Below are 14,636 nucleotides of genomic sequence, written 5' to 3'. Positions count from 1 at the left end.
TTCGTTTTAGTTTGAACTTGAGCTATTACTACTTAAGTAAATGCATATATTACATACTTAATTGTTTTTTGTTCTTTGTATATCGTTTATTTTTATTATCATACCATTCATTGTCATTTAACGTCAACTGTCAATTGTCAAAAATCTAAGCAAACATTTTCGTTTGAGTATTGTGGTTGTGGTCATAGCCTATTGGATAGGTACCTGGATATTTCTTTATCGCAGGTATTTTTGAATTATCCGTATCAAATTATAGATGATTTCGTACATCACAAAAGGCAAAACAGAATAAAGCACCATGTCTAATGTATCAAAGAGGAGAAAGGAGGGATCAAGAGCCAAAATAAAGGTAAAAAGGAGGTCAAGCACGACGTAGCCGAATCGTATACGAAAACAACTATAACATATTTTATTTTTGCGATATTGATGATATTGTGTTAAAATTGCTTCCTTAACTTTGTTCGCGAATATAAATTGTAAATGCGTACATCTTTTAACATGATAACTACTGTACACTCGGTGTTTATGGCAACAGGTTGGATGACGTATGACGATAACATTGTCGTATTACTCACACGCACATTTCTTGAATAGCCAAATAATATCCTTATTAAATACATTATTTATATTTAACACCATGAGGTTAAAAATATGTATATATGCATCTTAGTTCTCTCATGAAATGTTGCCTAAAATCATTCACTAGTGTTTTAAACTAGTGGTAAATATCTATAAATAACCTACTTCATGTTGTAAACAATAATAAAGAAATAGAATCAGTTTCATATTGTTCAAAATCATACAAGCTTAGCTTTAATCTTTAAATAATTGTGGATTACATTTTTGTATTCTAATTTTTGCTATTACAGTTCACTAGTTTGGATTTTTCCTTGAAGTAATAATATTATTGTGACAATAGTAGATACACCTAACAAGGTACTCAACAAAATAGCTGATGAGAATAGGAACTTATTTTAGTAATTAATACACAACATCCCAAAGTGATTGTTTCAAATTTATTTTTATTATCTTACAAAATAAAACACTGTTCTGGCTCTAAGCTTAAATTTAAATATGTAAATAAGTTGCTGAGAGGTTGGCTGGCAGAGTATAAGAGGGATTTTTTTAGTTAATAACATTTGGCCTTACTTTATAAGTACATTGTCTGGCGAGTGATTAGTTAAAGAACAGTCTTCTTTTAAATGTCAAATAAATGATGACAGAAAAAGATTATCTAAGTCAAAAATCAGATTTTTTGTGATTTGTAATGATTTTTGTGACTTGAATTTTTTAAAGAGATAACTTTTATTTCTTTGCCGACTGAATGCTACTGAGTTTAGAAAATATTGAGTTTTTGGCACATTCTTCTTAGTAGAATCTACTTTCTGAACTGTTGGTAAAATTGTATTAAATTTAGTTACCATCATCATGCACCTAGGAATTAAATGTATAACTAATGAGTTTTACTTTCACCTTTTGAATCTGAAGACCTCTGCCTTGTGTGTGTATTTACATTTAATTCAATATCATTTCGAAGAATAATAACTAAGTGTATTCCTGTGTTTTCATTATTTTTAATTAAATTCACAGTCCATGGGAGACCACAAGGAATTTCTAAAAAGGATATCAAAAACACTGTACTATGGACAACTACCTACTTTGCCCTGTCTGAGCCTGCCTGTTACTGGTATGTAATGTTTAATTCATATAATAGAGGAGATGTCTGCTCCATACTTAAGAGTATTTGGTTTTGGAAAGTCTTTCTGACACAATGTAACGGCACTTGTAGAGATATCGTGCGAGCTGTGGTCGGTGCCGCAGCGCGGACGCTCGCTGCGCCGCCTGCACGCGGACGCGGCGGCCGACATCGCGCGCTCGGCCTGCGTGTCGCCCTGTGCACTCGTGCTCGCCATACTCTACCTCGAGCGTCTCAAACGTTGCAACCCCGACTATCTCTCTGCTGCAGCACCCGCCGATCTCTTTCTCGTCTCCTTGGTGATGTTTTACGATATCTCGCGAGTCTTGACACCTCGTATCGAACGTTCCTTTATAATTTGTGATCGTTTACCGTCGCAGATGGTGAGCAACAAGTTTCTCCAAGACGACGGTGAAGACGATGAAGTTATATGTTCTGAGTGGGCGGTGTCGGGCGGCCTCGAGCTAGACCAGCTCAAGAAGCTTGAAGTGGAATTCCTTAATGCCATTGTAAGTTTGAATTTGTTCAACATTTTCTACATATGATACATAACATTCCCATACACATGAAACCAAACTAAAATGAGCATTCGCATTTATAATATTAGTATGACTAATATTATAAATGCGAATGCTCATTTAAGCATAAATTTATGATGAGGTGAACTATGTTCTTATTTTTAAATAGTTAGAAGATAAATGTATTAAATTCACTATTCCCAACATAAAATGTGTAAAACAAATATAGTTTTAAATTATTTATAATGATGAATGATTATATTTATTTATTAGATGATTTAGAAACAATACAATTCCTTGGTATCACTATATGGTAGAAACTATATTTCTAAAGTTCAATGACAAGTATAAAAAGATTAACGAGCTCTACAAACTTTGTGAAAGAATAAGAATGTTGACTGATGTAAATATGGCTCACCTAGTGTATTTTAGTTACACAGAATAATATTCTATGACATTATACCCTAGGGTAATGCAGCCCATATTAATAAGATTATTGTTATGCAGAAGAGCTATTCGAAAGACTGTTCCTGCAATATATACCCTTAATGATATAAAAATAATTTGTGTAATAAATGATATTACGAAACTAATGACTTATTAAATGTAACACAATGGGGATGAATCGACCGCCACCAGGCGGTATAAAAATGTGATTTTATTGTGTGAAACTTGTAAAATAGATACAGGAAACGACATAGGGTGTCCTGACTCCTGAAACGAGGGCGAAAACTAGTCGTGATAATGTTATAGCAACAATAATTTCAGGATTGGAACGTGTTCGTAAGCGAGAAATCATTCGAGGATGGTCTGCTGTGGCTAGAGCGGCAGGTGGCACTCAGACAGGCTCAGCTCCGCGGGTTCTTCACGTACTCCGACCTGGCGGCGGCGTGCAGCTCGTCGCTGCTGAGCGAGCTGGCGCACGGCGTGTCGGCCGCCTGCCTGGGCGTCACGCTGAGCTACGTCAGCAGTCTGCTCACTCTCGTCACCTCGACCCTCGTCATATCGCAGGCGTGGTTGCCCGCGATGCAAACCCTGGCCGCTAGGGGCTCGTCTGTGGTTCTCGATGCTGCTCTCGACCACAGCTATCGATCCGAACTCGAGCTGCGACTCTCCAACGCCTCCGTCGATCTCCACACTTATGCTCTTCCGGACGAGTCGACGGCGACGTATAATCTTCGATGCTGCGACGAGTGGTACAAGTACCAGAAAGAGAGCACCCCTAAAAAAACGTGGTACGATGGTGTCGTCGCTTACGATTGGAAATCTTTCGAGACGTGGTGGTCGAGGACGTCCGTGTTGAATTGGCTCTATCAGAGCTCGTTGATTAACCCAATGCAGAGATGGTTGGAAAAGATGAACCAGTTTATCGATTTTTTCAAAAAGGAAATGGACTACAGCAAGTCGTATGCAACTTCAAATCGATGCAGTACCGACGTTAAGTTCAGCGAGACGCGGTGTGTCAGCCAGTGGCTTAATCTGAGCAAGTTGAGTGTTTTCGTAGTCTCCATGTCCGATCGATAATTTTTTTTAAAAACGGAGGAGTGTTTCATATCAGCGAGGATGCGGCGACGTTTTAAAATGGAAATGCTATTTATTCAAAAGCTCAAAAAAAAAAAACGATGTTGTTACATCAACCAGTTACAAGGCGATATCATCACAGTTGTACACTTTCTCTCTCTGTACATCATTAATAATAATAATAATATCAGTATTGCTCGACAGCATGTTACCAATAAAGACATTATTATTATTATTATTTAACTAGAGGATTGTTAAAATTACCTTTTACAAAACGTGACCTAGTTCTTTCATTTAGAACTTGCTAATAACACACCTTGCCACTGATCAATTGGCGTAACAAATAAGAACAAAAAAATAATTGTATATATTTTTGTATTTGATGTAATTGATGTGAAAATATTAAAGAAACATAAAAATGGTATCACTTTTTATTTACCTATACTTCATAAATAATATAAAAATACATATTCAAAATACACATTAAAATCGTCTTTTACAAATTTCTCACGTCAATTCTGTGTAAATATTCAGTGTCGGTGAACGGCAAGAAATCCCTCAGTTTCTCCTTGTACATATCTCGTACAGTGAAATCAAAAATGTTCATTTCAATTATATACATGGATTGTATTTGAAAACAAATAACTTTACAAGTTTATGCAGGTAGTAATTAAGACAGTTTGGAATGTATGTTCCACCAAAACGTAACTTGATCATAAGTTATCGTTAGACAACACATTACATATTCAATTACAACCAGTTCTATAGAGATCATTGTTTAATAATAATTTGTAATAACTTTCGTAGTTATAGCTTAGAATGTTAATTAACAATTCGAAGAGATCTAAAATGGAACTTGTGAAACGTCACTTTATAGTACAACTCGTGGTCGACTGGTTTGCCTGGCGCTTGCCAGAGCAGCGACAGTTCGCAGTATGGAGGAGGGCAGCCCCCTGACGCCGTCCGCGCTGCGTGCCGCACACACTTTGGGCGGTACTCACTTAGGGATTTACATTATTTATAGTTTGTAGGCACATCTGTAACGGGGCTTATATTATTTAAAAATCAATAAACGTATTCTATGTTTATAATGTATACCTAAATAAATTATAATATATATTTTCTGAGAGCCCTCGCCGGCTTTTGGGTAACTCGCGCCGCGACAAAGGAGTTGACTCAGCATTACTATTTATTAAAAACAGTAAAAGTATTACAATATAAAGCTGGACTAAAGTGATTCTAGTTGTTCAGTTGGAGGTAATGTACAGAATAAAGTGTAAAGTATATCTACATATTGTACATAACCTTATATATAAATTTATTATCAAATCAATTCTCTAACGTTCGACATGTTTTCGATGACAAGGTTTTCCATTTTTGTTTATGAAGTTCAGACAGTCCTTGAACATCTCGATTGTATATTTTAAATAAATAATTATAGTATGTTAATATAATTTTTTAAACTAAAACATAAATAAAATAAATGCACATAGTTGGAATATAAACTTCCTTAATAGCTGACTAATTGTAAGAGATCTCGTATATTTATTTAATTAGCTTAGAATTAAGACGAATAAAAAGAATTCGAAAATTGTTGGAAGGGGAGGTTACGTACAAGAGAGTCCATCGCGTCAGTAATTAAACATTATAAACATTGAAATCATTACTCAAGGTGTAATCCGATCACTCGATCGCCTCCGCCGCCGTCACTGCGACTCGTAGAGGCCGGGGTGCAGGTAGAGACGGCAGTTGAAGCCCCAGCGGTCGACGGACGAGGTCTGCACGAGGAAGGCGGCGTGCAGGCGCTTGTCCACGAGCGTGAACAGCTTCTCGACGTGGCAGTCGTGCGCGCGCGCCGCGAACACCTCGCACAGCGCCTGGATGTACCACGAGCCCGCCGCGTTGTCGCGGTACGCCACGTTCCCTGCGCCACCAAACCGTCAGTCGGCCGCTCGGCGCCGCCCCGCCCCGCCCCGCGCCGCCCCGCCCCGCACGTACCCGGCACGGTGGAGTGCGCGATGAGGATGTCGGAGTAGACGCGGTCGCGCGGCGCGGGCGCGTCGGGCGGCGCCAGCAGCGGCGGCGCGGGCGCGGGGCCGGCGCCGCGCGGCGCGCCGTCCGTCTCGGCGCCGAGCCGCCACACCGACTCCTCGTTGCTGCCGCTGGCGACACACGGTTACGATGATCTGAGGGAACTCGCTACCGAGATTGTACTTAGTTGTTTCGAGTACAAAGGAAAAGATATATTAATTATAAATAGCTACGATGAAATCTTATACTTATGACAAAGTTATATGGGTTTAGTTTTTTGCGTATTTCCTTTAGTAATTCATATATTATAATGACCGAACTCAAATAAACTCATTCGAGCTACATCTGTAATGGTACTGTGTACATCAGAGCATGCTCACCGACAGAGCTGGAAGATGAAGACCTTGGGCACTCCCTGCAGCGCGGGGAAGTTTTTGTTGTTGAAGTAGTCTATGATGTCCCTGATGGCGATGAGGCCGCCGTCCTTGCAGCGGATGTCGTTGTCGGAGCTGCGCGGCCGCTCGTACCCGTGCGACGACACCACGATGAACACGCACTCCGCCCCCACCACCACCTCCTTCAGACCCTTCAGCGTCTCCAGGGTTTGCTGCGAACGATAAGCTCCTTATATGTTATGTTTACAGTGTTAGCTCATGGTTTGTACACAAAGTAAAACACATGTTTGTGAATATAACACATACATATATGACATACATGTGTTTTGCTAGAAAGATAAAAGAAGTGCTTCGTGTTAACCGAAAGAAGATCATGGAAACGGATCTGTAAAGGATGCTGGCTGAGGCGGAACACAATCACCTGTAAATTTCTGCACATTATCGGACGCCATATTGTAAATATTTTAAAATGAAAGAAAACTAGAAATACGTGAGGGATTTGGAGTATTTATATGTCACAATCAAAATATTCTTTATTCAAGTGGAAAAGTCAACAATATGCGATTGAGTTTATTGATTTCCATGTAAGAGAATAAAGTCACGCGCTTAATAGTGTCTTTGTGTACCGAGTTCCGTTTATCTATTTTTATGTGAAATATTATTATCTTAATTTTGACTATAAGTAAGGTTTAGCTACCGATTTAGTGAGGTCCTGGTAGGAGATGACCTTGAAGCCGATTTCATCGAAGAGGTACTTCAGGTTCTTGCAGTCGACGTCGACGCCGTTGCGGTAGGGCTCCAGGTTATTGAACTCCACGTAGCTGAACACCACGAGGAACCCGCGCCGACGGCCACGCGTGCGGTACAGCGGGATGTCTGCGGACATATTATTATATCAATACAATAACAGTACTCAGTACGTGATACTTTTTAGTTATTACATTATTTATAAATGATGTACGGGGAATAAGAAGTTATATACGTGTACTCATAATAAATATTGTACTCATTTTAATAAGACTGGTCGGCCTGATTACTGGTCTGTAGTTATCATGTGTGCTGTATGCGGTGTGCGTGAAAAGTCTATTCACTTGGTTTTAAATTGATTTTATATATGATTATTTATTGTATTATAAAATTATAAATTTGTAAAGAAAACAATTTCACGTATATACAAACGCTCGCGTTATCGATTTTGATTTATGTTTTGATTCTTACAGAGAAATGCAATTAGAACTTTATTATTCCTTATTACCCAAGAAGAAAATGTAAATAAATATTACTAAAATATTTAAAGTAATTTCCTTTTATTAAATATTAAGTAAATAAAACATACCACTGTCATTATCTTCAAAGAATGTAGTAGATTTGACGACGTGGAAGTGCGGTATGGTGGTGGGGTCGGGCAGGCGCGCCGGCGCTACGTCTGCGGACAGACACACTCAGGGCTCAGTGCGCGGGTCACGTGGGGACCGTTAAGAGACGCGCTTGTTCCGTTACCCACTTTTATTGACGTCGGTCGCATTCTTGGTCTTCTGTTTCTCGGTACCCAGGCTAACGAAGTTCTTTTCACTCGACACGACACCTACACACAGAAAGAAATGACTTCGCACATATTTATCTGCATTTATATTAGTTTCATTCGCACACAACTAAGTTCTTCGAGGAATAAAAAAACCTTTCGCCGTGTTCACATTATACGACGCTTAATAAACGTATAGGATGGGTCAAATTATCGAATTTCGTACACAAATGGTCATTCAGAGTAAGTTGACAAGGAGAGATGGGCATGGTGTTCGCAATATGTACGCGCCTTCGCATAAACTCATTCCCAATCCCAGGTCTGGTAAAGTTTAGACAAACATTCAGAAGCGTTGTTGAATAGTCATTTATTCATTATTTCTGATATGAATATATTATAATGATTTCCTAAGGCAGTTGCTGATTATTTTATATGTAAAGTGACAAGTTTGTTTGTTATGGTATATTCACTTGTGCTCGGCACGGGGTTCCGTTGCCGTCGTGCATGAAGAGAGCTGTTGGGGTCGAGGTCTCGCACTATGTCCCAATAACCATTTTCGGATAGCGCGTCCAACAAATGGCCAAAAGCCTGCGGTCCGCGGCGCGTCACATCCATATACAGCTGGCGCTTACGATATCTCGCATCTTTGCTCACGTCCTGAGAAAAAACAATACGTAATTCAGATCAAATCATTTCAAGCGATAGTCATTACCAATTAAATTAAAAGTATAAATAAGGAACAAATTAAGTTTACTAAGTAGATTTGTTGAAAAGGAAATTTACTGAGTTACTCGCCAGTTCTTCTCGCTATAATGTACATTCCACACTAATATCTTTACAAACTGTTTTTATGAAGCTACTTGAATAATAAAAGTTTATAAGTAAAATATGACTTTAATTAAGTTTATTTAGAGCCAGCAAAGTTATGGGTAATTTGGGGATAATTAAGAAACCTTTCACCTTGTATGGTTCGATCATTCGCTCAGAGAAAACTCCTTTTTCATACAGTGATGACACCATTACATCTAAATCTGTTTGTTCCACGAGAGATATAAAGTTATTTTGTATTGCCTTGCGATCTTCGTCTTGCATTTTGATTATATATACTTAAGTCTATGCTAATGCTAAGTAAAATATTTCCACAGTTGATACTGATAATCCGTCTAGCTTTTGTTACAACGTAAGCATTGTTACTGCCTCAGAGTAAGCTGCTGCCCTAAAACAAAATAAAATTAATTATTAAATTTAAAACCAAGGCAGAAATTTCGCAAACCCAAACATTATTATTGGAATATGTTAAGGGGGTTTAAAGACATTTATTTCACATATGGAATACAAAAATTCACTTTTAATGAGATATTACAATCACATGTGTACATTTAGTTTAAAAAGTGTATATTTCATAATTAAATCTACAATAATGCTAAAATAAAAATCAAGGACCTGATTTGCTTATTGAAAAGTGTCTAAGGTTTATAATTCAGTACTTGTGAATGTTGTATCTAACTAAAAATATTTTTTTGTTTTAATATTTATTTATTTATTTATTTATTTATTTATTGGAAATAGTTACACCATCGACTTATCACTAAAACATTCACTTAGCATTAGATACAGGGTATTAAATCTAGGTGAATAAATCATTACAGGTGTAAACAACATTGACCTTAAGATAAGACTATACTAACCTAATTATGTCTTAACTAAAAATTAAAAAAGATAAATAAATTATAGATAATTAAACAAAACATAAAATAAAATTTAAATACAACAACAAAAATCTACAAGGGTTGAAATAACTAATTTATGAATAAAATGGTTTTAAAGTTATACTATGAGATCTTTACAGAGCTTCACAAAAGTTGGCTTGCTTTGGGCAAAGATGTCGATATTGCCGTTAGAAGAATATTCATTATAAGAATTAATTATTCTGTTGAGGGGTGCATGTTTACCTAAATTTGTTTTAAAAGCTGTAGTTCTAAAAGGTTTTTTTATTGGGTGTCTAGGAATTTTGCGGGGAACAACTAAATTGATTTGCTGAAGTAGTTCGGATGACATTATTTGACCATGGATCAGTTTGTGTAGGGTCAAAACATCGCTGATTTCACGGCGACTTTTAAGTGATATCATTTTAAAATGTTTTAGCCTATTGTTGTAGTTAGCGCGATAAGGACAACTAGTATCCTTGTATGCAAGAAAACGGGTAAAATTTTGTTGTATAACATAATATAGTATTTACACTACAAAAAACTTATAATCAATATTATTGTATTCCCTTCCCAACACTATTGTATGTATTATGTGTAATACCATTGTATGGTATTGCTAACTTAACCATCGTTTTGTTTATACCAAACTGAGCAGACTATGTTAAGCATTTTTTAATGTCTCCCTAACTACTGAAATTAAAGTAACAGTTAGACTATTTTGTTATTTCTAAAATTAAGACAGTTTTATAAATAAATTGAACGATAGTTGTCATTCAGCATTTTAACTGGAATTTATGCATCTGTTGAAGATTGATAACATTAAGATAAGATAAAATACACAGATATTATGAATAATAATGGACAGAACAATAAAACTTTATGTACTTTATTCAAGATTTTCTATATAAGTATTAAAAACACAAAGTTAATGTTACAATGTACTGACAATGTTTGAAGGTGTGCAAATATATGCAATTCTAGTGGTTAACATAATTTAAATATTTACAACTAGAATTTCAGCAATTGCAGGTACCAAACCGAAAAATTTTTAGTCTAAGCATAAATGACAGGTTTCACATAAAAATATTAAGCAAAATTTACTCAACATAACCTACAGTCTGCACTAAGTAATGAGCTTCTCGGGTACTTAATACTTACTCAGTTGTTTAACACAAAACAACAACTAAGATTCTAGTGCCATTATCTCATAACTGAAAATTTATAACTAAGTGTCCATGGGCTGAGGGTTTCAAAAACTATTAATTAAAAATTAGGCTAGCAGAGAATTGACATTGGGAGGAGTGACTAATACAACTTATCGTCAATTTCTATGAACAGAAAATATTGTTTATTAACTGTTTGGTGGATGATTGCGGTGGACTATTTGCTCGTCAGCTATTATAGCAATTAAATATTTATCACAGAATCGAGTGGATAAACGTACACAACTAAATAATTTTGTCAGGCAAAATGTAACAATATCCAACTTATCCAAAGACGATTATTTTAATGAAGTTTTTTGTGATAAAATAGTAACAGAAAGTATATTACCTTATAGGAGAGGTGAAACTCGGCGAAAAAATTACGATACTAATAGAATATCGAAGAAGACAAAGTAATAGTATTTGTTTTGTTGCTATGGCTTTAATATTGTTTCATGTCTTGTCAATCAGTCAGTTGTCAAACGTGAGACGGCTGAACAGTAAACCACAGAGTATATAAGCACTACGTTTTAGACTACACAAATGACAATAGAGTTCCACACGAAATTAATATGACTATTGGAACTGGAAGGTGAAATTAAAAGGACATGCTAATACGTACTTAAAAAAGTCGAGTTAAACGGAATTACAGAGAGAAAGTTAGATCCTTGTCGCAAATCAATGACATTGGCGTATTTAATACGCACACTATTTATCACAGTTATTTAAAAAATGACAAACAATCATCTAAAAGTGAGTGATCTTTAATTTTATTACAAGTAATTGTTTTCAATTTGATACATATTTTTTAAATTTATGATATAGTTGTTAACTGAACTTCGAAACTTGAACTGAACTTTGGAACTTCGAAAGTTAAATTAATGTCGTTATAACTTGTTAAGTGGAATGGTGTTGTATTATAAATAACGGTAAATTAATGAAGAACTGTTTGTAGCGCATAAACCGTAACCGTAACCGTAACAGCCTGTGAATGTCCCACTGCTGGGCTAAAGGCCTCCTCTCCTCTTTTTGATGAGAAGGTTTAGAGCTTATTCCACCACGCTGCTCCAATGCGGGTTGGTAGAATTCACATGTGGCAGAATTTCAGTGAAATTAGACACATGCAGGTTTCCTCACGATGTTTTCCTTCACCGTAAAGCACGAGATGAATTATAATCACAAATTAAGCACATGAAAATTCAGTGGTGCTTGCCCGGGTTTGAACCCACGATCATCGGTTAAGATTCACGCGTTCTTACCACTGGGCCATCTCGGCTTTTTAGCGCATAAAACAGCAGAATAATTAGCAAATCATGCAATTTGTAAATCTAATGTTTGCTTACTCTTTTATGGTTATGTAGTCTGTGGTTATCTGATATATGTGTTAGTCAATACTCTTTCTGTCAAAGATAAGATAAGTTGATAATGAGAATTCTTGTGACTGGAAATCAAATTAAAACTGTCGTTTAGATTTTGTGTATCAAGTTAATATCATTAATTTCAAACTAATCTTATAATCTTTTTAAAATGTCCTACATAATAAAAATATTTTTAGTCACAATTTGCATCTCAACGTCGAGTTTAGCCTATGAAATTTCCGATATTGTTTCAGCAAAAATCGAGGTAATTATTAGTAATTTCTAAGCTTAACTTTAAATGTACCCACTCGCTTATGTTAAACGTAATATTGTTACAGACATGTAGAGGTTGTTCCTTGAATCGCCTTCCTGAAGTTAAGAAATTCGTCATGGAAGACGCCCCTTTCTACGAACGCTTAGAAGTAAAATTCATAACTGGCGCTCCTCCAGAACTCATTATCCTGGGTGAAGATGACAATGAGTTGGAACGAATTGCCCTATCAAACCTAAATAGAGTTGAATGTAATGACATACTTCTTCTTAAAGGATTTAATAAGAAAAATAAAAAAGATGAATTTTAATGTAGCTTGGTAAAAAATCTTAAATATTTCTGAAATGACGTAAGGTTATTTGACTTCAGTAAGGATTTAAGACATTTAGTTAATATTATTTTTTGTAAAAATCAATTGAAAGAAGAAAACGACATACATTTTATTTTTACTTAGAATAATTTAGCAATTTATATCATAACTTGATCACAATCAGTACCATATCTTTCAATTATGAACTAAGATTTGATTATGATGATGATACCTACTATATTTGATAATAGTGATAGAATCTTATTGATTATGAATAATTGATTTGAGTAAAACAAGTTCCATTAAACATTTTTTATAAGTCCTATTCTCCATTTAATGTGTTTTTATAATTTATTATACATTTACATTCCTTGTAATGTAAAATAGAAATCAAACTAGTATTTAAGAATTGTTTAACTGGCTTGCTCTATACTTTATAAAGCATATTTAAATGTATTTTTTCTGTAATAAATATTTAAAAAATCATGTCTATCTTTTTATAAACCCATATTTCGTTGTGTTTAAAGATAATTTAGAATGAATGATGATATTATTAAACAATAAGATTTGTAAAAACTTTCAGCTAGTTAAAGGTAGGTAGGTATGCCGAATAACTACATTATTATTGAAGTAAAGAGAATTAAAAGTTTAAACAATATAACTTGCATAGAATAAAAAATAGACTTAAATGATTAAATAAATATAAAACAAACACCTCGTTGATCTACTGGCTTGATGTAAGGCCACAGACCCGGAGGTCCTGGTTTCAATCCCCAGGTCGGGCCGATGAAAAGTTATTGGGTTTTTGGTAATAAAGTAAACTAAATTATCCTTTACAGCTGGTTATCTTTTTATAGATCAAGTTACATTTATTAATCTTTTACCGGTTAAAGTAAAAAAAAAAATTGACATTGTCACGCTTAGTAAAAAGTATTAGAACGGTAACCCAGCTTTTAATTAAAATCGAGAAAAAGGTTACTCGGTATTAGTAATAGTAATTTTTTTGCGCAGCTACCGTTTCTGTTGTGTTACAATATTCACCATCTGCCGCATTCCCAGATGTCACAGCGTGACGAATCTAAGATAAAAACCGCTTAAGTGAAATGGATCACTATTAGGAGTTATTCTGATTAGGTTTACGCTAATGTGTAAAATTACCGTCGTGCTACTTACAAAAAATAATATTTTAGTTTTGGAATTACTTTATTATTTATATATATATTTTAATCGCAAGCTTTTTTATGTTATAGGTTGGCGGACGGGCGAATGGGTGGCCCATTTGATATTAAGTGATTACCACCGCCTGTAGACATTGACAATGTAAGAAATACTAACCTCAATTAAAATAAAATTCCTAATATCGACAATGCGTAACCAATCTTGGAAACGATGATGTTAGGTCCCTTCTGCCTGTAGTTTTACTAGCTTACTTACCCTTCAAACCGTACACAATAATACTAAGTGTTGCTGTTTAGCGGTAGAATATCTGATGAGTAGGTGGTACCTACCCCGAGGGACTTGGCCAAATTGAGTTGAAGATTATAGACACAAAATTAATGAGCAAGGCTGAAAGAGCCGTGGTTGTTGTGATATGGACATATAAAGTGGATTTTTCTATGGACTGGCAAATGCGCCACCAGAAAGAAGATTAGTGGGCGGTACCTATCCAGATGAACTTGCACGAAACACTAGCACGAAGTAAAAAAAATATTACAAAAAGAATGTTAGGTATTGATGCTATAATAAAATAGGGAAAACAAAAAATAATGGGATCTGTGAGCGCTTCAAAGACTAATCAAAAACAAATGATAAGCGGATAAATGGCAGCATCAAGCTGAAATTGATGATAAGAGAATGGCAAGCAACGGATTTGAGTTATTAACAGTTTATAACAAAGAAATTATTTGGTGTCGTCTAATGTAAAAATTGGAGTATTTGTGTATTAATAAAATATTTTCGAACCCCTTTAGCATGGTCATTTCTCTTTATTTATATTGAATAAATGTTGTTATCGGGATCATCACAAAGCTAAAGCATAATTTGAACTAATTGTATACTAATCTAAGGATTAAAAAGTGCACTAGCGCAGTAAATACTTTTTTA

At 35.5% G+C, this 14,636-nt stretch overlaps 3 protein-coding genes across 3 annotated transcripts; 2 read left to right on the top strand and 1 right to left on the bottom strand.

Moving 5' to 3' along the window:
• Positions 1–150: 150 nt before the first annotated feature.
• Positions 151–4,157, top strand: LOC126769899 (protein CNPPD1). Its single transcript, XM_050488858.1, has 5 exons — positions 151–349; positions 1,591–1,687; positions 1,790–1,995; positions 2,077–2,205; positions 2,983–4,157. The coding sequence occupies exons 1-5, from the start codon at positions 299–301 to the stop codon at positions 3,736–3,738; spliced, it is 1,239 nt and encodes a 412-aa protein (XP_050344815.1). The 5' UTR covers positions 151–298; the 3' UTR covers positions 3,739–4,157.
• A 943-nt stretch (positions 4,158–5,100) lies between these two features.
• On the bottom strand, positions 5,101–11,072 carry LOC126769898 (caspase Dronc). Its single transcript, XM_050488857.1, has 9 exons — positions 10,944–11,072; positions 8,644–8,899; positions 8,154–8,340; positions 7,666–7,746; positions 7,498–7,587; positions 6,859–7,037; positions 6,147–6,373; positions 5,734–5,897; positions 5,101–5,659 (listed from the first exon to the last, which is right to left on the bottom strand). The coding sequence occupies exons 2-9, from the start codon at positions 8,773–8,775 to the stop codon at positions 5,442–5,444; spliced, it is 1,278 nt and encodes a 425-aa protein (XP_050344814.1). The 5' UTR covers positions 8,776–8,899; positions 10,944–11,072; the 3' UTR covers positions 5,101–5,441.
• Positions 11,073–11,972: 900 nt separating this feature from the next.
• Positions 11,973–12,960, top strand: LOC126770153 (selenoprotein M-like). Its single transcript, XM_050489345.1, has 2 exons — positions 11,973–12,217; positions 12,291–12,960. Exons 1-2 carry the CDS (start codon positions 12,122–12,124, stop codon positions 12,531–12,533), a joined length of 339 nt encoding a protein of 112 aa, XP_050345302.1. The 5' UTR covers positions 11,973–12,121; the 3' UTR covers positions 12,534–12,960.
• The last annotated feature ends 1,676 nt before the right edge of the window (positions 12,961–14,636 follow it).

Source organism: Nymphalis io, chromosome 8 (genome assembly GCF_905147045.1).
Source record: "Nymphalis io chromosome 8, ilAglIoxx1.1, whole genome shotgun sequence".
Taxonomy (NCBI): Eukaryota; Metazoa; Arthropoda; class Insecta; order Lepidoptera; family Nymphalidae; genus Nymphalis; species Nymphalis io.
Note: the sequence above shows the minus strand (reverse complement) of the source record. Positions and strands in the feature narration are given on the sequence as shown.